The 21,827-nt window shown below is 35.1% G+C and overlaps 1 protein-coding gene across 1 annotated transcript in view; it reads left to right on the top strand.

Moving 5' to 3' along the window:
• The window catches only part of WDHD1 (WD repeat and HMG-box DNA binding protein 1), a 51,265-nt gene that overhangs the window by 21,024 nt on the left and 8,414 nt on the right, over positions 1–21,827 (top strand). Inside the window, exons 11-21 of the mRNA XM_069596669.1 lie at positions 1,041–1,251; positions 6,445–6,629; positions 7,958–8,142; positions 10,956–11,197; positions 12,685–12,822; positions 14,376–14,532; positions 17,834–17,948; positions 18,822–18,953; positions 20,972–21,189; positions 21,284–21,402; positions 21,586–21,642. Of these exons, the coding sequence (XP_069452770.1) occupies positions 1,041–1,251; positions 6,445–6,629; positions 7,958–8,142; positions 10,956–11,197; positions 12,685–12,822; positions 14,376–14,532; positions 17,834–17,948; positions 18,822–18,953; positions 20,972–21,189; positions 21,284–21,402; positions 21,586–21,642 (1,759 nt within the window). The remainder of the gene's footprint in view (positions 1–1,040; positions 1,252–6,444; positions 6,630–7,957; positions 8,143–10,955; positions 11,198–12,684; positions 12,823–14,375; positions 14,533–17,833; positions 17,949–18,821; positions 18,954–20,971; positions 21,190–21,283; positions 21,403–21,585; positions 21,643–21,827) is intronic.

Raw genomic sequence — 21,827 nt, 5'->3', positions numbered from 1 at the left:
CTCTCCTTTTTGCTTTTGTTTCTCACGGTACATATTTCTGTTACAACACCTCTAGCACTGAGTGGCCCTCTCTGTAAGGAAAAGATTAAAATCCTCATTTTTGATAACAAAGTTAAAAGCAAATTTATTACCAACTTGAGTATGTAAACGTTTAGGACTATAGATAAAATAGTTAAATACCTTCTTTTAGCATTTAGTTATTTAACTATTCAGTCATATGAACTTAGAAATATTTTTCCTATTCTCTTCATTTTTTAAATGTTAACTTTCCAGAACACATTTATATGCATTTCCACCTAACAGATTTGTGATATAGTCCCTTTCAAATCCATTAATGGTGTTCTTACTAGACTTTTATTCCCAGCTATAAGTTTTTCCTTTGACTTAACATTGTATGGTTTTTATTCATTCTATGTTAATAACTGTGATCTTTACAGCATAACTGCTTACTGCTCACTTTTTAAAGTGATTTCAAAAATTTTTTACAGTGACATTCAGTACTTGCAATATATTCATATTCCTAGGAATCAATGATAAATGTTGAATTTAATTGCCACTTTTATTTTTCTATTGGTTCTGTTTACTTCTACAAGCATCAAAAAATTTCCAAAAATATTCCCAGAACAAGCTTTAACTGAGATCATTTAAACATCTTACCTAAGCAGTATCTTGTTCAAAAAGAAAATAAAGAGAGAATATCTTATAGTGAGAGACTTTTTAAGGACTCATAGGTGACTTCTTTTCTGGATAATGATTGTGAGGAATAAAATCTTGCTTTATATTTGGATATTCACATGTATTCTTTGCGTGTCTGTCTTATACTTCCAACTTATCTATAGACTATAAGGCATTTAAAGTAAGGACTAGGTCTTTCATAATGTAAATAACAGTCCTAATAAATACATTTGCTAACTGTTTTTACCAAGGCATTTGCTTACTCAGTAGAGTTTATAGGTACATGTTAAAAGGTTGCCTTCTGAGTAATTGTGTTTGTCTAAATAGTTCACTAATGCTTTCTTATTTGTATTAATTTGTTCAAGGTATCTAGCAGAATAGAAAAGGATTATAAAGATCTTTTTGATGGAGATGATACAAGTAATGTCAGTGACTGTCTAAAAGACAATGCAGTCAAAACCCACTCTTTTTCAAAAGGGATTGTGAATGATGAGGAAGATGATGATGACCTTATGCTGGCTTCAGGTCGTCCTAGACAGCGAAGTCACATCCTCGAAGATGATGAAAACTCAGTTGGTATGAGTTGACTGTGAATTTTCCATTTTTTATTAAAACTATTATTCAAAGTCAGTATTGAGTTGGTAAGTAAGGAGTACATCAAAGGCTGTATATTGTCACCCTGTTTATTTAACTTACATGCAGAGTGCATCATGAGAAATGCTGGACTGGATGAAGCACAAACTGGAATCAAGATTGCCATGAGAAATATCAGTAACCTCAGATATGCAGATGACACCACCCTTATGGCAGAAAGCAAAAAAGAACTAAAGAGCCTCTTGATGAAAGTGAAAGAGGAGAGTGAAAAAGTTGGCTTAAAACTCAGCATTCAGAAAACTAAGATCATGGCATCTGGTCCCATCACTTCATGGCAAATAGATAGGGAAACAATGGAAACAGTGGGAGACTTTTTTTGGGAGGGGCTCCAAAATCACTGCAGATGGTGATTGCAGCCATGAAATTAAAAGACGCTTGCTCCTTGGAAGAAAAGCTGTGACCAACCTAGATAGCATATTAAAAAGCAGAGACATTACTTTGCCGACAAAGGTCTGTCTAGTCAAAGCTATGGTTTTTCCAGTGGTCATGTATGGATGTGAGAGTTGGACTATAAAGAAAGCTGAGTGCTGAAGAATTGATGCTTTTGAACTGTGGTGTTCAAGAAGACTTTTGAGAGTCCCTTAGACTGCAGGGAAATCGAACCAGTCCATCTTAAAGGAAATTAGTCCTGAATATTCATTGGAAGAACTGATGCTGCAGCTGAAGCTCCAATACTTCAGCCACCTGATGCGAAGAACTGACTCATTTGAAAAGACCCTGATGCTGGAAAAGATTGAAAGCAAAAGGAGAAGGGGACGACAGAGGATGAGATGGTTGGATGGCATCACCGACTCAGTGGACATGTGTTTGAATAAATTCTGGGAGTGATGGACAGGGAGGGGCCCTGCAGTACATGGGGTCACAAAGAGTTGGATATGACTGAGCAACTGAACTGACTGATGATTGAGTTGGTAAAGTGTTGCCATACTATTAAATACATATATTGAAAAACATTTCATCCTTAAAAAAACAATGATCTAAAGCTTCTGCTTTAGCAGCCTAGAAAAAGAGGAAATTAAATCCCAAGCAAGCAGAAGGAAGGAAATATTAAAGAACAGGCTACAACATGGATAAACCTTGAAAACATACTAAGTGAAAGAAGCCAGTCACAAAGCTATAAATTACATCATTCCATTCATGTAAAGTTTTCAGAACAGAGAAATCTGTGGAGACAGAAAGTATATTAGTGGTTGCATAAGGATGAATAGAGAAATAGAGGGTAATAGCTAAGAGGTACAGGGTTTCATTTTGAGGTGATGAAAACATTTTAAAATTGTGCTGATGGTTGCACATTTCTATGAATATACCAAAAACCATGAAATTGTACACTTTAAATGGGTCAATTATATGGTATGTCAGTTATATCTCAATAAAGCTGTTAAATTTTTTTTGAAGAGTAGACAACCAAAAGGTATTTGTTGTTGTTCAGCCACTAAGTTGTGCCCAGCTCTTTGTGACCTCATGGACTGCAGCATGCCAGGCTTCCTTGTCCTTCACTATCTCCTGGAGTTTGCTCAAACTCATGTCCATTGAGTCGATGATGCCATCCAACCATCTCATCCTCTGTCGCCCTCTTCTCCTCCTGCCCTCCATCTTTTCCCGTGAGTCTTTTCCAGTGAGTTGGCTGTTCACATCAGGTGGCCAAGGTATTAGAGCTTCAGCTTCAGCAATAGTCCTTCCAATAAATATTCAGTGTTGACTTCCTTTAGGATTATCTGGTTTGATTTCCTTGCTGTCCAAGGGACTGTCATGAGTCTTCTCCAGCACCAAAAATTCGAAAGCATCAATTCTTTGGCACTCAGCTTTCTTTATGGTCCAACTCACACATCTGTACGTGACTACTGGAAAAACCATAGCTTTGACTATACACACCTTTGTCAGCAAAGTAATGTCTCTGCTTTTTACTATGCTGTCTAGGTTGGCCATAGCTTTTCTTCCAAGAAGGGAGCCTCTTTTCATTTTGTGGCTGTAGTCACTGTCCATAGTGATTTTGGGGCCCAAGAAAATAAAATCTATCACTGTTACTTCACTTTTTGCCCTTCTAGTAGCCATGAAGTGATGAGACCAGATGTCATCATCTAAGTTTTTTGAATGTTGAGTTTTAAGCCAGTTTTTAAATTTTCCTCAGGAGGCTCTTTAGTTCCAGTTCACTTGCTGCCTTAAGGGTGGTATCATCTATATATCTGATGTTACTGATATTTCTCCCAGCCATCTTGATTCCAGCTTGTGCTTCTTCCAGTCCAGTGTTTTGCATGATGTACTTAAATAAGCAGAGTAACAAAATACAGCCTTGACATATTACTTTCCCAATTTGGAACCAGTCCATTGTTCTTTGTCTGGTTCTAACTGTTGCTTCTTGACCCACATATAGGTTTCTCAGGAGAGAGTTAAGGTGATCTGGTTCTCCCATCTCTTAAGAATTTTCCATAGTTAGTTGTGATCCGCACAGTCAAAAGGTTTAGCATACTCAATGAAGCAGAAGTAGATTTTTGGAATTCTCTTGCTTTGTGTATGATCCAGCAGATGTTGGCAATTTGATCTCTGGTTTCTCTGACTTTTCTAAATCCAGGTTGTACATCTGCAGGTTCTCAGTTCATGTACTGTTCAAGCCTAGCTTGAAGGATTTTGAGCATTACTTTGCTAGCGTTAAACCAGAAGCTAATTCTTTGAAAAGGTCAATAAAACTGCTATATCTCTATCCTGATTGATCAAGAAAGACACAAATGATTGATATAAGTAGTGAAGGTGTATCATCATTGTGTATCCCATAGACCTTCACTATCCAATATTATGGCCACTAGCCCCTTGTGGCTATTGAGCGCTGAAAATGTGGCTAGTTCAAATTGAGATATGTTGTGATTATTAAATGTGACAAGATTTTGAAGACAGTACAAAAAAGAGAATGTAAAATATCTGGCCTTTTTTTACATTGAGTACTTATTGAAATTATATTTTAAATAGAGTACATTATTAAAATTAATTATGCCTGTATTTTTTTGCTATTTAAAATATGGCTATTAGAAAATCTTAAATTACATTTATAACTCACGTTATATTTCTCTAAGATAGTACTGCTATTAACAAATGTTTAGTAACTGAACATTATGAACAACTTTATGCTTATAAATTCAACATCTTAGATGAAATGGACAGATTCTTTTTTATTTACCTCGTTTTGGGTATGCTGAGTCTTTGTTGCTGAGAGGGCTTTTCTTTAGTTGTGAGTGGGGGCTATTCTCTAGTTGCAGTGAGGGCTTCTCATTGTAGTGGCTTCTCTTGTTGCGGAGCATGGGCTCTAGGGCATGCAGGTTTCAGTAGCTGAGGCATGTGGGCTCAGTAGCTGCAGTTCCTGGGCTCGAGAGCACAGTCTCAATAGTTGTGGTGCATAGGCTTAGTTGCCCTGCAGCCTGTGGGATATTAGCAGATCAGGGATTGAACCTGTTTCTCCTGCCTCGGCAAGCAAACTCTTTACCACTGAGCCACCAGGGAAGCCGGAAATGGACAAATTCTTTGACAGGCACAAACTGCCAAGTTAACTCAAGAAATAGGTGACCTGAATAGTTTGGTATCTGTTTAAGATATTGAGATTATAATTAAGAACCTTTAAATAAATGATTATTACAACCTAGATGCTAAAATTAACACATTTGAACATTACCAAGTAAAATGCCAATGTTCATGGTAAATTGTGCTACATTTAAAGCATGCAGGATTTATAGTATAGTACTCCTCAGATGTTTGGTCTCAGGAACTCATTACATTCTTAAACTTTTTGAGGATCCCAAAGAAAATTGTTTGCCAAGTTACGTTTATTGTTATTTACTATGTTAGAAATTAAAACTGAGAAATTTTTAAAATATTCACTTTAACAACAAACTCATGTAAACATAAATAATACTTTTTATGAAAATAACGGTTAGAAAATAAAACAGAAAAGTGGTGTTACTTCACCCTTTTGCAGATCTTAGCGTAGAAGACAGCTAACTGAATTCCCTCACATGCCTCAAGACTCAGTCTACTGCCATATATTAGTTTTGTTTGAAGTATATGAAGAAAATTTAGCCTCACACAATATATTGCTTGAAAAGGGAGAAGTATTTTTAATAAGTCTATTGAAATAACTACAGATAAAGAAAATTTAGCCTCACACAATATATTGCTTGAAAAGGGAGAAGTATTTTTAATAAGTCTATTGAAATAACTACAGATATTCTTCTTTGATGCTTTACCAAAATGCAGCAAATGATAGTTTCTTAAAGATTACTTGCAATGTGGAATCTGAAAACTTGCTGGTGAACTTGCCAACTCTCTTATTATGTTAAAACCCATTGGTCTAACTTGAGCTTTGAATGGATCTTTTACCATGCTTGATTCTGTCACATATGCATTGGTAATTTGGAAAATGCTGGTTTATTGAGCTTTGCAGACCTTCTTGATACTGGCATGTTATCCAGAATATTTGTTAGTATCATTACCAATCTCATCAGAAGTTTTAAAATATTTCAGAGCAGCCAAGTTCATGGTGGCAGATACAGGTTTTTCATTATTCTGATTTTCACTTGAAAGCTCAAATTTTATCATTAACCACAAATTCTGTCAGTTATTTTTCTTAAATGACCAGTTCACTTCATTTTTAAGAAGATGTTTACCACATTCCTGAGTTGGTATAACTGTAGTTTATCTGGCATTCTTTTAGGTAAAAATGCTGTTACATGAAAAAGTTAGTTCAGCTTACAGCTCAACAAATGCTTTTTTTTGGAGACAGTCATCCCAATTCTGTATACACATTTCCCATTTTAACACAGAGAACATTTTTTAAAAGCCTATGTAAAACTCAAAATTTAATAAAATTAATATTTTTACTATTTTTACTGCAGTTGGTTGACAATACATTGATTGCTAATACACATTGGTGCCACTGGCTTACTTCATGCTAAGGTACCAACGTTTAACCCTCTGACGTTTGAACTATTACCACAGATATTAACACAGTGAAAGAGGCAAATAGCATGTTAGTATTATTAAATATGATTGGACATTGTTAGTAGATTTCATAATACTTTTCTAAGATAGCTGGTATTTATGATTCTCTAATTATAACCCTTTGTTTTCTAGATGTTACAATGCTAAAAATTGGTTCTAGTCTTTTCAAAGAAGAGGAAGATGATCAGGGAGGCAGCATTCACAATCTACCAGTTGTAGCATCCCAGAGGCCATTTTATGATGGTCCTATGCCGACTCCCCGGCAGAAGCCATTCCAGTCAGGTTCTACGCCCGTGCATCTCACTCACAGATTCATGGTAAGCCACGGGTCTACATGTAACTTTAAAGTAGTTTTATCTCACTTTAACATTTTATCTCATTATAGTTAATTTTGTTTGGTAAAAAATATGTTTTAAAAACCTTCATTAACTGACCTGGAGCACTTTGGTTGCTTATAATTTTGTGGTTGGTTTATTTTATGTTTAACTAACAGTTTTAATCTTATTTCAACCTGATTTTTGAAAATTGGGTTAAATAAAATTCTGCTTCACAAAATGACATATAATGAACATAAGTAAATGTGACTGTATATCTTGCAGTTTCTCTTGACTGTGCTTCCAACTTTTATTTCTCATGTTAGTTTTATATAGAAGATTGTACAGATTCGAAAAGACTAGTTAGAAGGTGTTTTTTAGAAAGTATAATATAGTATCAGAAGGTGATAAGTACTGTAAAAAATTGTCTGCCCCTTTTACCCATGCTACTGGAATTTTTGCTCCACAAGTATAGAGATTTTTTTTGTTTTGTTTATTGATAGCACTTAGAACAAGGTATGGCACAGTAGGCATTGAATAAATACTTATGGATAAACAACTAATTCACTTTTTGTCTTAAATTTAAGAGCTAAAAAAGTTTAATATGTTTATTTGTTGACTGCTTGAGTTTTTCCACTGAGGACTTGAACAGTTGTCCTTTTTGAATGGTATGGTCCTGGCATAAATTTATAGATAAATATTAAAGGTGATGTTTTATTTAAAAAGAAAAACTTTTTATTGTCTCATCAGTAATCATCATCAAGTGATAGATCTTAATTTTTCTAATATTGTCAAGTACTTTATATTAATAGTTATATTTGTGGTAGAATAAAGGATACACTGGCTTAGGGGGAGCCAGTAGTGTACATGAGTGGAATACAGGTTTTCAAATGGTATCAATTTATGCTGCCTTATAATGTATATATTTATGCCATGTCTATAAACCATTTGGTTGGGCCAAAAAAGTATGCAGTCATTTATATCCATATTTGTAAATAAATTTTTGAAATGTTTCCTTTGAGGAATTTAATGGTTCAACTGTTCAAAGGCCAATTGTAAAATATTTTTTATGAAAGTAATATACTTTAAAAATATTAAGTAAAATACTACATTTGCTAATAAATAAGTATGTATGTACCTTCTCATGAGGAAAAGAATAATTAGTAATTGTTGCTCTGATGCTCAAGTATCTCCTGCTACCTGAAAGTGGTTGCTTCCATAACTTAATCCCTTATGCAGACTACATTATTTGTTAATTTTTAGTATTTTAGCCTGCCGATTCTAAGAACTTTAATCTTTCTCACTTGTATTTAACCTTAACATGTTTGTAGGTGTGGAACTCTGTTGGAATTATTCGCTGCTATAATGATGAGCAAGACAATGCCATAGATGTGGAATTCCATGATACCTCTATACACCACGCAACACACTTACTGAACACTTTTAACTACACAGTAGCAGATCTTTCCCGTGAAGCTGTTTTGTTGGCATGTGAAAGCACTGATGAACTAGCAAGGTAAATTCAAGATTTTTAGGAGAACTTCATTATTGTTGAACTTTGAAATTCAGTACATAAAGTTGTAAGACAAAAAAAATTATAAAATTTTTATAATTTTGTAATTATAAAATTACAAAATTATAAATCTTTTGTAGTATGCAATTTCAGGTCGAAGAGTTTAGTACAAACACAGTACACCTATAATACCTCAGAACATATGTCTGATTTTGCCTGATTGTCCCCTTCTTTCATAAGAATAATATACATATTAATTGTAAACAAGCAAGTTTAAGTAGTACAGAATTTTTAGAAAATGAAAATTGCCTGAGGAATTCTTCTCTCAAATATAATTGCTTTTAACAATTAACAGTTAGTCTAATTCTAGCCTTGAACAACTGCTAATCTGGGTTTTGTCACTGTAGATTAGATTTGCAACTTCTCTTTTAAAAAAGGGAGAAGGGAACACATTGAAAAATTTTGTAAGTACTATTTATCATTTTGACTTTTTGACTTAATATACTTCAGACTTCTTAAATATGTTAGTAGGTAGGTAGGTAGGGTAGGTAGGTAGATATGGAGACAAGAAAATTAAGTTGGAAAAGCAATGGATGCAGAATCTGTATTTTTTAAAAAGAAGAAAGCATTTTATTCAGTTTTTTAATTTCAGCTTGCCCTCTCTGTTAATTTTTTAAGCTGATCATGGTGCTTATTATACATTTGATCATAGATCTTACTAACTCCCAGGTTATTTGAAATTAAAATCCTTCTGACTGATACATTAGCTCCTTGCTGCCCAGTGTATGGTCCACAAACTATAGGCATGGTCACCTGGGAGCATGTTGAAAACACAGAATCACAGACCCAACTCCATACCTTCTGAGTCAGAATCTGCATTTTAACAAGATCCTCAGGTGGAAGAGTATGCATGAGAAATACCAGATTGGGTCATTTTAATATTTTAATTGGTTTCCTAATTTACGCAATGTAAAATCAACTCAGTACTTGATTTTTGAATTAAATCAGTTTACTCAGTCACTGTTGACTTAGTGTCTAACTCAGAATATCTTACGTAATTAGAACATTTATTTCCATGTGCAGTTTTTTTACATTGAAATATAGTTGTTTTACAATATTATGTTACTGCTGTATAGCAAAGTGATTGAGTTATATACGCATTCTTTTTTATATTCTTTCCCATTATGGTTTATCATAGAATATTGAATATAGTTCCATATGCTATTCATTTAGGCCTCATTGTTCATCCAGCCCTATATATATACTAGTTTGCATCTGCTAACCCCAGACTCGCAATCCTCCCCGCCGCTCCCCCTGCAGTTCTTCCTTCCCCCTTGGCTCCATGTGCAATTTTAATTTCAGATTGTTAGGATTGTTATGATTTCCTGATTGATGATTGTTCTTCTCTTTGTTTTCCTAGATATATTATTTCACAGTCTTAGACAATATTATCCTTTTATTTTGTTTTTAATTTTTTATTGAAGTATAGTTGATTACAGTGCTGCATTAATTTCTGCTGTATAGCAGTGATTCAGTTGTACATATATATTCTTTCCCATTGTAGTTTATCACTGGATATTGAATATGGTTCCCTCTGCTATACAGTAGGAACTTGTTTACCTATCCTATATATACATTAGTTTGCATCTGCTAATTACGAACTCCCAATCCTTTCCCCACTCCCCACTTGGCCACCACAAGTCTGTTCTCTATGTCTGTGAGTCTATTTCTGTTTTGTAGATATGTTCATTTTCATCGGGGCTTCCCACTCCAGTATTGTTCCCTGGAGAATTCCATGGACAGAGGAGCCTGTTGGGCTACAGTCCATGGAGTCACAGAGTCAGACATGACTGAATAACTGACCCCTCACCTCATTTCTGTCACATTTTAGATTCCATATATAAGTGATATCATATGGTATTTTGTCTTTTTCTGATTTACTTAGGTCAGTATTTTTTTGGCTGTGCCCATGTGGCTTGTGGCATCTTAGTTCCTCAATCTGGGATTGAACCCACACCCTTGGCAGTGAAAGCAAGGGGTCCTAACCACTGGACTGCCAGGGAATAATTCCCATCGCCCTTTATTTTAAATTTGAATTTAAAATTACTATTCAGGAAATCAGTATTGCCTCTGATTCTAAATACTATGACATCTACATTCTGAAGCTTGAATTTCATAACAACTTACATGTATATATAGATGCAAAAGTAAAAAGACTGGAAGCACAAATCAAATTGTTAGCAGTGGCTGGTAATCTCCCTGGTGTGATAATAAATTTTTTTTCTCTTTATTCTCCCATATTAAAGGTTTTGTTTTTGTCTTTGGCAATGAGAGCACTCTTGCTGATCATTTTGATGCTTCCTTTCTTTTAAAAAAATATAGTCATGATTTTTGTATGTGTGTGTAACCTTGGATCATGTTCTGCTGATTTTATCCTGGGTTTTTTTCCATTTAACATGTTGTGAGCATTTTCCTGTATCTTTAAATATTCTTTAATAACATGACTGTTGAAAGTTTTAACATAGTACATTTTAAGGATATTTCATAATTACTTTCTTAAAGCTGTCTTGTTTATAAACGGTCATTTTTTTGGTATATTATATGGCATATAAAGATGCCCTTATTTGTGTATAATAGAAAAATAAACTTTTATTTTGTTATTGTTTATCAAAAATAAACTATTTGATTTTGTTCTATTTGTTATAATAGAAAAATAAACTATTTGACTTTGTTACTTGATTTTGAGTATCATTAGTTTTATATATATATATATATAATATCAAATGTGAAAGTTTGATTGTTTTTGTCTTGTTTAGCAAGCTTCACTGCCTGCACCTTAGTTCTTGGGATTCCAGCAAAGAATGGATAGTAGACATGCCTCCGAATGAAGATATTGAAGCCATATGTCTTGGTCAGGGATGGGCTGCTGCTGCCACTACCTCCTTGCTTCTTCGCTTGTTTACCATTGGAGGTGTTCAAAAAGAGGTCTTCAGTCTCCCTGGGCCTGTTGTGTCAATGGCTGGACATGGAGAACAGCTTGTCATTGTTTATCACAGAGGTAGATTTTTTCTAGTATTTTATATTCCTTTGTGTTCTTCATATTCTATCTTCAGTACCCATCATTGTGCCAAGACTTGTCTTAATAGGTTACTGATCTGGATTAATTTTATGACTCACAAGTCAAAAAATACAGTTTGAGAAACCATCTGGGTTATTTCTTTAAGACCCATGGCTTTAGTACATCTCTGTGTTCATGACTTGTAAGTTAGTATCATCAACCCTACTCCCTTCTTGTATCTGCAGACTTACATATCCAATTGTCAACTTGAAATCTCTATGTAGAGTTTTGATATACACCTCAAACTTAACTTGGTCACAGTAAAGCCTCTGGGCTTTTTCTCCCCCTCCGAACTTGCTTCTTCATTTTTTGATCTTGATAAATGGCGTACTACCAATATTCAAGGCAGAAATGTAAGAGTTATCTTTGATCCTTCTCTTCCCTCACACCCCTAGCATCACTGAGTCAGCAAAATCATATCATGTCAGTGCACACAACACATTCCACCCCTCCACTAAAACCTCAGTCCAAATGAGACATCATCTCTTAGGTGTTACAGTAACCTCCTAACTAGCTTTTCATCTTCAGTTCTTACTGGTAGTTTTTTAAAAACATAAATCCAGTCATTTCCCTCTTCTGCACAGATTCCTCTCATGATTTTCTGTTGCTTTAGAATAAAACTCAAACTTGTTGTCACGGGTGGCAAAGTCCTACATGATCTGACCTTTGCCTGCCTCTTCAGCCTCATCTCTTACTACGTTTTCTCTTGTCAGCGATTCTGGCCCTACTGACTGCTTTGTGTTCTTCGAAATCACCATGTTTGCTCCGTTAGGCCCTTTTCGTTAACTGTCCCCTATAGTGCTCCTCCTCTTACCGTTTGCATGGCCAGCTCCAACTTGCAAATCATCTCTCAGTTTAAATTTCACTTTTTCCAAAGGCCACCTTTGTCCAGTCTAAAGTAGCCACTCAGTGTGACCCTCTGTATCACATTAGTATTTTAATCCTCAATGATGACACTTAGTATTTTCTTTCTTTTTTAAATTGGTTTTTCCTCTCCTATCTGAATATGAATTTCATGAGAACACTGACATTGTCTTATTTACATTATAGCCTCTACCTAGTACAAAGAAAGCTCTCTGTAAATACTTTTTGAGTATTTACAGTTATATTCTTGAGAATTACCACTTTTTGAATATTTACAGTTATATTCTTGAGAATTACCACTTACAAATCTCAATTCTTGAGAATTACCATGTACATTACCACTTTATGTAAAGTTTTACTTTATGTAACATACTGTTCTAATGCCTTATTGGTGCCTCAGATAAAAAGATTATCTATAAAAAGTACTGCTAATTAATCTAGGAGCTTATCACAAAATAACCTAAATTCACAGAAAATAATTTAGACTAATTGTTTTAACTATAATTTAGCATTATAGCTAAATAACCATTGATACCTGACTTATATTTACATTTTCTCACTAGGTACAGGATTTGATGGGGATCAGTGCCTTGGAGTTCAACTGCTAGAGCTAGGGAAAAAGAAAAAACAAATTTTGCATGGTGATCCTCTTCCTCTTACAAGGAAATCCTATCTTGTATGGGTTGGATTTTCAGCTGAAGGCAAGATAAATTTATTTATATTAAAGATATTTTTCAAGAAGAAAATTATTTCATTATTTTATTCCTAATTAATTTGTTTAAAGATAACTTGTCTATATTTTATGTTTAAATTACTTTATTTTAATATGTTAACAGAACTGAAAACTAGGATTTCCAGGCAAAGGTAGCCACTGTTTTATGTACAAGATGTCTTCTTCTGATCAGAAAACTTACTAAGAGGGAAATAAATTTTTCTGAAAGTTTATTAGCTAGCAAAGAGGAGATACAAGTACCTGTTCAAGTTGTGGCTTTTCTAGCAGAGTCTATGTGGAAATCAGGAATTTTCTATCGCTGCATTGTTCACTACAGTAACCACCAGCCAAATGTGGCTGCTGAGAGCACTTGAAAAGTGGCTAATCTGAGTTGAGATGTGCTATAACTATAAAATACTTTCCAGATTTGGAAGGCTTAGTATGAAAAAAAGGATGTAAAAAATTTCAGTAATTTTTTTACATTGATTACATGTTAAAATGATAGTATTGGATACTAGATTGAATAAAATATATTATTAAAATTGCCTTCACATTTATCCCCCTTTTCTCATGTGGCACTAAGAAATTAAAAATTATATTTGTGGCTCACATATTTCTACTGAACAGTGTCCTGTTGCAGACTCAGTGGGTTATGACAGATGTTTGAAGGACACTAAGGCATGCCTTATTTTAAGGCACCTGTCAACCCTGTCTTCTGGCTTAAATATTTCTATTCTTGATGATTCATCATTGGAAATCCAGTTTGTTTTTCAAAATCCAACCATTTCTGAATGTGTTTTCTATTGAGATATTAGTCACTTATGCTTTAATAATGTGATCATTAATAACTTCCATTTTTATCGGTTTGGTTTTTTTCTTCCAATTACCTATCAGATCTAGACCCTGAGGAAACTGCTAGTAAGAGGGATGTGAAGTCTCAGATAAAGAAAAGGACAATTGGGAAATGTACCGTGCATTTCCTGAAATGGGGGCAGAGTAGGTGGGGAAACAGGGATGCTTACTTGTTCCCTAGGTAAGTTTAGGAAGAGAGCAGTGGGCAACTGTTGGGAACAGAACAGTGACGAGACCAGGAGAGAGGGGGAGGAAGAATACTAAAGACACATTTCTCTATATCATCACCTTGCATCGGGTTCTGCTCGTTTTTCCAAGTCTCTCTTGACTAAGGAATCATCAGATTCAAGTTTTAACTTCTTTGCTGAAATTGGCTTTTTAAAAAACTGCTGTCTTCCAGCAGGTGGCATAGTTTTCACTGAATTCATCAGGGTTTTTTTTTTCCGCCCTCTTTAAGTCATATCACTTGCAGATTTTTTTTCCTTTTTGTTCAGTTAAGTCTTACTCTGGTTAATGAAATGTTATAGGAAATAATCTTGGATTATTTGCCCTTTTGGTTTTTTTGGAGGAGGTGTTTGTTTTTGTTTTGAATTGAAGATTAAATGATCAGTGTGTGTTTTTGAAAGAAAGGTTTATTTAACAAATACATAGCTATGATTCCAGGTGATTTGTTTTTCTGTTGGTATATAGGTACCCCATGTTATGTGGATTCAGAAGGCATTGTTCGAATGCTTAACAGAGGACTTGGTCATACATGGACTCCTGTATGTAACACAAGAGAACACTGTAAAGGAAAATCTGACCACTACTGGGTGGTTGGTATCCATGAAAATCCCCAGCAGCTGAGGTGAGCTATTAGAAAATGCTTAGTTGACTCTTTTTAAAAGTACTTGGAAATTCTTTATATTGTGCCTATCCTGTCAACTTAGTTAATTTATTTGTTTTCCCTAGTCACTAAATTAAGAATTTCTTTATATTCACTTGAAGTTTTCAACCAATTGCTTGACTTAGAGCTTATTGATCCCTGGTGGTCAATGGTTAAGACTCGGAGCTCCCAGTGCAGGGAGCACAGGTTCAACCTTAGGTCAGGGAGCTAAGATCCTGCAAGCCAAGCCATACCACTCAGCCAAAAAAAGAAAGAGAGGGAAACTAAGTTTATTAGTGTGACTAGCGTCATTTCCCCCAGAGAGGGGGTTTCTGGGTAAATATGGCATTTCGTATTTTCTTACAGCCTTTTATTTTAAACTTTGATTTAGAATTGAGTATGTAATTTAGTTACTTTTTGAGGTTTTTGACTTAATTATTGTTAAAAGGGATTCCCAGGTGGCTCAGTGGTAAAGAATCTACGTGTAATACAGGAGACTTGGCTTTGATCCCTGGGATGGGAAAATCCGCTGGAGAAGGAAATGGCAACCTGTTCCAGTATTCTTGCCTGGGAAATCCCATGGACAGAGGAGCCTGGCAGGCTAACAGTCCATGGGATTGAAAAAGAGTCAGATATAACTTAGTAACTAAACAACATTGTTGTAGGGAATGGGCTAGCAGAAATTTAGTCCTTGACTGCAAGTGTAGAATTCTCAGTACATATTGTCTCTATATTCAGTATTGTGTTGAGTATTTACCTCTTTTTAATGCATTTGGACATAAAACTTTTTTCTGCAAGTTGTATTCATTTAACAAACATATGTTAAAAGTCCTGACTGTATGTTCTATGCCCCATGAAGATAAATAGGCCAACTCCCTGGAAGGGTTGGCTGGTAAAATCATTATCTTCTCCTGAGTCTTATGTTCTAAAAGAGTTAAATTGCCTCCAGTGTGGAAAAGCGTCCCTTACAACACAGAAGACAAGCGAACTCACTGACTTTTGGAAACTTAGTCTGGACATCGGCCCCAGTTTTCTCCAGGTTGATATTTTTCAACTGTTTAATATAAGAGAACAAATTTTTGACTTACTTGAAAAAGAATTGAAATCATTTTGTTCCTTGGTAAACTGTGGTTTATTTTGTCATATTTTATTCTTTACTTGAGTTAGCCACAGTTTCTAGGAAACACATTCATTGTAGGCAGAACCCATCAAGGCAGCAGTTAGTTGAGTTTGTTTTTTCCTCTTCTTCCATGAAAGAGATATCTAACAGAAAAGATCATTTTACTTCAAGTCTTTAAAGTTAAGAAAAGGATAAGAAATGTGAATTGGTGCTCTACTTTAATGTAAATGTGGTTTTAAAGAAACTGTTAGTAAAATCCTAATCAGTTTTTCTTTATGATAATCGCTTACTATGACTAAATCAATAAAGTATTAAAGTTGTAAAATGTTTTTAAACAAGAGTCTGTCACTTTGTAGAGAAAAGAGTGTTAAGGCAATTAAGATTATTTCCAATGTTCCTCCTAATTTTGTTAATGTACGTTATATATTTATGTAGTTGGACTTGTTCTTTCTGAATGCAAATATTCTGTCTTCCATTATGCACAACTAAAATGGTTTTGTGTATGGGTGCATAATAGAATTGCTACAAGAGATTTTCAGACACTAAATATTCACACTGTCACCTGATACTGTGTGGTGAAAACCACTGATTTATATGAAATTATGAAAGAGGAGGAAGAATAAAGAAAATGAGATTTATGATTTAAAAAATTGGAACTCTAAAAACATGTTTGTTTTTATTGTATAGTCACAAAAAGAAGAAAAAGGAGTATTTAAATCTTACAGGGAAGGGGGAAACTATGTAATTTGAAAAATATTCTTGGGTATTGCTACTTATTGATTTTTTAACTACTCTAATGGACACTTGATAATATTAGAAGATATTTATGAAAAGAATTTAAACCCAAAGCCCTAATTTTTACTTAGTATTTTCCTTTAAGAAAGTCATCACTCAAAGTCCTGATTAAAAGGCTGTATTATAAATGGATGCCTTTTGCTAAGAATGGAACAAGGTACTAGTTTTTTAAATACCTTCATGAGCATTAGAAAATTTGTGTATGGTACTTAGAGTATGCAATTATGTTTTTCTTATAATTTGGAGTACATACATTAAAAGAGTATTCTACATATATAAATCACTGTGATGAATGAATATTTTTTCATTCATAAATTACGTAAGTACTCATCCTGATGGGCATGTATGAGTGCTTTACATATCGAGTCAGAAAAGTCCTTGCCAACTGAACTTATGTGCCAATTAACACATAAGGCATAGCAGAGCAGATAGATATACATTATAACCTTTTTACAATGATAATGCATCTTCTGCTTCACTGTCACTAATATCTAATAATAAATACTTAACCTGTATTGGACATTTCATCATCTTTTTCTCTTATATGACACTTTCTACCAATAGTTACCAAGTATTTCCAAACTGAAGAATGAAAGTGAATATGCTTTATCACCTCTTTATCTTAAGGGTAATCTGTTTTATCATATGGATCCTGTGATAAGTATTTATGCCACAGTTTGTATATTTTGAAAGTGGGCATTTTGCTAAGGAAAATCTGAAAGGAGCTGATTTCATTTAGTGATTGTTCACGTAGTAAAGCTGATGTGGGGAGGGATTTTTGCAGTAATTGAAATATGTAGAGGGATAGTTTTTATAGTTAATCAGGCCTGAAGTATTTTTTTGTTTGTTTATTATATTTATTTATGTATTTCGTGGTGTCAACTCTTTAATTGTGGCACCTGTGATCTTCAGACTTCTTTGCATTATGCAGGATTAGTGGCAGCATGTGGGCTCTAATTCCCTCGCCAGGGATTGAATCCATGCATTGGGAGCACAGAGTCTTAGCCACTGGACCACCAGTTGTTCAGTCACTCAGTTGTGTCCAACTCTTTGCAGCCCCGTGGACTGCAGCACGTCAGCCTTTCCTGTCCTTCACCATCTCCTTAAGCTTGGAGCTTGCTCAAACTCATGTCCATTGGAGTCAGTGATGCCATCCAACCATTTTATCCTGTTATCCCCTTCTCCTCCTCCCTTCAGTCTTTCCCAGCATCAGGGTCTTTTCCAGTGAAGTCCCCTAAAGTACTTTTTTAAAAGAGAAATTTGGAATAATGTTATTCCAAGTTACGAACTTTTGGAAAATTTATCATGTAACAGTTTTTATGATATTTTAAAAAAGTTTTTATGGTGAGACTCTTTCTTTTCTGACAGGTGTATTCCTTGCAAAGGTTCTCGATTTCCTCCCACCCTTCCACGCCCTGCTGTAGCTGTTTTGTCCTTTAAGCTTCCTTACTGTCAGACTGCCACAGAGAAAGGACAGATGGAGGTATGCACAAAGCTTATCTTGACACTCAATTTGATGATACCTGCCTATGACACAGGCATTTAAAATTACTTTGATGACTTTTGTTCTGTATTCCTTACCTTATAATTAAATAATAGCAGTAGCTGGGAGGGAGGAGGTCTTGTGAACCCCAGGGCACCTGGTTGCCGTCTCTGCTTCCAGGGACTTTGTCCAAGAGGTAAATGGGTATGACCGTTAGGGCCTCGCTAGGTAAGGCCCTCACCGTCAGGCTTGGACAAGTTGTTGAGAGGATGTGCCTCCTGGAATTTTGTACCCTAGGCACCAGGCTTGCCTAAGTTTAGTTCTAGCCCTGTGTCATTGATATCTTGTAATTAGTAATTCTAACAAGAAACAAATCAGCTTATACAAATCTAGTTTAACTAGTTCTCTGAGCATTAACCGTGATAACTAAGAATCTTTAAAATGGTCTGCAGTTGACCCTTGAAGAACATGGGCTTGAACTGTGGGGGTCCATTTATACATGGGCTTTTTCAGTAGTACTACAGTACTACATGATCCAAGGTTGGTTGAATCTGAGGATACTGAACCTCTGATTATGGAGCAACAGCATATAAGGAGGGCTTACTATAAATTATGTGCAGATTTTCACCTACACAGAGGGTAGGTGCTTTTGCCTGCTACACTGTTCAAGAGTCACTATATTGCACCCCCTGTTTGTAAGTATAGAAGATAAAGTCAAACCATAGTATTATACAATTTGAATTGCAAAGTAAGCTGTAGAAAGGAATGTTTCAGAAAATATCTTATTCAGAAACTGCTATCATATGATAAATGTTTAACTCTTGCCTGATAGTCAGCTGATAGTTGACCTAAGCCATTGTTCCACTTTTGTAGGAACAGTATTGGCGTTCAGTTATATTTCACAACCATCTTGATTATTTAGCAAAAAATGGTTATGAATATGAAGAGAGCACTAAAAATCAAGCAACAAAAGAACAACAGGAACTTTTACTGAAAATGCTTGCGGTGAGTAAAATAAATACAGTGGGGGAAAATTTTTCTCTAGGATGAATTTCTTAATAGTATGTGAATTAGCAGTTTTCACAACCTAGAATTCTTAAGCTTTATCTGGTGGTATTGGTATTTTTCTCCCTTAAAAATACCAGTTTCCCAGTTGATGTTGCATTCAAATATTTAAGATACTACCTCAGAACACAGGAAGAAATAAACTGTTTTGGTGCTGACTCCGTTTTTATTTTTGCTCCCTGGTCTGTACTGTAACAGGCCCTGTAGGCAATTTGGATGCTTGTTCATAAAGTTTGAGAACTGGCTCCAGCTCCTGCTCCTATCATATCCAACAGATAAAGTTTGAGTGTAGACTTTCAGATCTCCAAGGCTGAATGAGCAGTCTTAAGAACTTTGATCAGGCTTTTAGAATGCCTGTCTTTTGTTGTCCTCTTAGGCAACTCTGTGTGGTAAAAGTTTGTAGCCGGTGACCAGGTTTGGTGCCCTGGATATTTAAGTACATTTATCTTTAACGATAAAAGAACTTTTTGAAAGATAAAGTTCTTAAGTTTGTGTTCTCGTTCTAGGTTGGTTTATGAGGAGGAATATAATGTAATTTCTTCCCTGTTCTTCTTGTATTAGACTGTAAGCACCTTGGGGGCCATGACCATGTCTCGTTCTCTGCCATTTACTGGGCACGGACAGTGTCTAATACACAGTAGACCTCAGTATTTCCTCAGAGAGTAAGTGGCCCAGACTTTTGGTTTCATTTTAAGGTTGAGAAAAAAAGAGTTCTGAGGGAAAAGTGATATCTAAGTCCATAGAACTGGTTGTAACTTCAGTCTCCAAAAGGTGGTATTCACCACCATCACCTCTATGTAACACTGCCTTGAGTTTAGTATTAAAGAAATTTAATTAGTTTACTGTAGAGAAAGCTTTGTTCCATTTACAAAGTCCCATTTGTGTACCAACATGAACTAGTAACCTTTTTATTTCCTACTACACAGGTAAGGAAACCTGTTTAAGTTACTCATGCTTTAGTCCTAGAGGAGCTTTTACCCTGGAGTACAGTGTTCCTCAGCAGGGTGGTCATAGCACTCTATTAGTTCTTCAGTATTCCTGTCCCCTGGCAAATGCCCATAGTGCCACCTAGTTACTAGGAAACTATACTACTTTCATTTCCAAATGCCTCCTGAGGCAGCGTACCACCCAGACTGAGAGGTACTATTTATAGATAAGTGATTCTGGAAAACTTGAGAAGAGTGTGCAAGTAAATACCTAAAGCGTCTGTGCTGATGAATCAGATTTGACATGTCTAAGTAACAAATAATACTTCCTTGAGTTGTGAGACTTTTAGTTGTCTTCAAAGTATTCATTTTCCTCATGTTGTAAATACGTCAGTTGTCTCACTTTGAGTTGTCAAAATTTATACCAGAAGAAAGTCCATGTTCTGTGAGAGATGATAAATGAGTGTTCTTCATTTTATATTGTAAGTATAAAAAATATAGCAAGAAAAAGGGGGTTGCTTGCTAATTTAGAAATTGTATAACTGTTTCTAGTAGTCAGAGATCATAGACAATCATATTTAGAAAGCTAATGGGTAAATCTACTTGCCCACCCAAATTCACTTAGTAGCTTTTGTGTGCCACTTCTGGACAAAGTAATAACAAATAAATCATTTACATTCTATTATTTGTTTCAAATTTGCTACCCTGTTTGGTGACTGAAGTAGTAGAATGGGCGGGAAACCATTTTTAAATTTTAAATAAATCCCTTACTCTTCTTGCAGTTTATAACTTGAAATGTTATGTCATTAATGATTGTAAAAGTCACTTAGGAAAAAATGCTGCCAATTAAACTGACTCACCATCAATTGTAAGATGCTTCCAACTTCAAGAGATATTAAAATGTGTAAAAATGTGCATCTTAAAATCAGAGATACAGTCTCAAGAAAACTGTTCTACCAGGAGTATCTGTCTTTTATTTTTCAAAAAGTTTTACTTAACATAATTTGATCCACCCGCCCTTTTTCCTTTTAGCTTTCCTGTAAACTGGAGCGGGAATTTCGTTGTGTGGAACTTGCTGGTCTAATGACTCAGAATGCTGTGAATTTAGCCATTAAGTATGCTTCTCGTTCTCGGAGATTAATATTGGCCCAAAGACTTAGTGAACTGGCTGCAGAGAAGGCAGCAGAGTTGGCAGCCACCCAGGCTGAGGAAGAAGAAGAAGAGGATTTCAGGAAAAAGTTGAATGCTGGGTAAGAAATACTCAGTTGTTTTAGTTTTACCATCCTGCAATATTGACCTGGTCTTTTCAATTGCTCTTTATTGAATAATATTGCTCTTTTTTAGTTATAGTAATACTTCTACAGAGTGGAGTCAGCCAAGGCTCAGAAATCAAGTTGAAGAAGATACGGAGGATAATGGAGAAGCTGATAATACAGAAGAAAGACCAGAAATACACAAACATGGTAAAATACATTTTTAAGGCAGTTTAAAGAGGAGAAGTGTCATGTGTGTGACTTCCCTCATTTTACTTGGCTAAGGGAAATTGAATACCCATACGTTTTCAAGGTGTCTTTTTGTCCTGTTGTTGATTACAGAAGATTCCTTTATATTCCCATTTATACTATATTGTTTTAATTATTCTATAGGAGAGAGCCCATTTTTCAAAAGTGCAGATTCCTCTGATATGCTAGCTCTTAAGTCAGGTAAGACGTTTTTGATTTTGTAAATATCAAGGAAATTTTGAAGTAGTCCTTAAACTGCTACATCTACTCAAATACCCCTTACTCTTCAGGGCCTGTTTTGTTGTAATTGTTATTTTTAATCAGAAATGTTTGTGAAACTGTGTTCATTTAACAGATACTTACTAAATGCCTATTGTGTGTCAGGT

The sequence above is a fragment of the Ovis canadensis genome, chromosome 7 (genome assembly GCF_042477335.2).
Source record: "Ovis canadensis isolate MfBH-ARS-UI-01 breed Bighorn chromosome 7, ARS-UI_OviCan_v2, whole genome shotgun sequence".
Taxonomy (NCBI): Eukaryota; Metazoa; Chordata; class Mammalia; order Artiodactyla; family Bovidae; genus Ovis; species Ovis canadensis.
The sequence above is the reverse complement of the archived record's forward strand: the minus strand, read 5'-3'. Positions and strand labels throughout refer to the sequence as shown.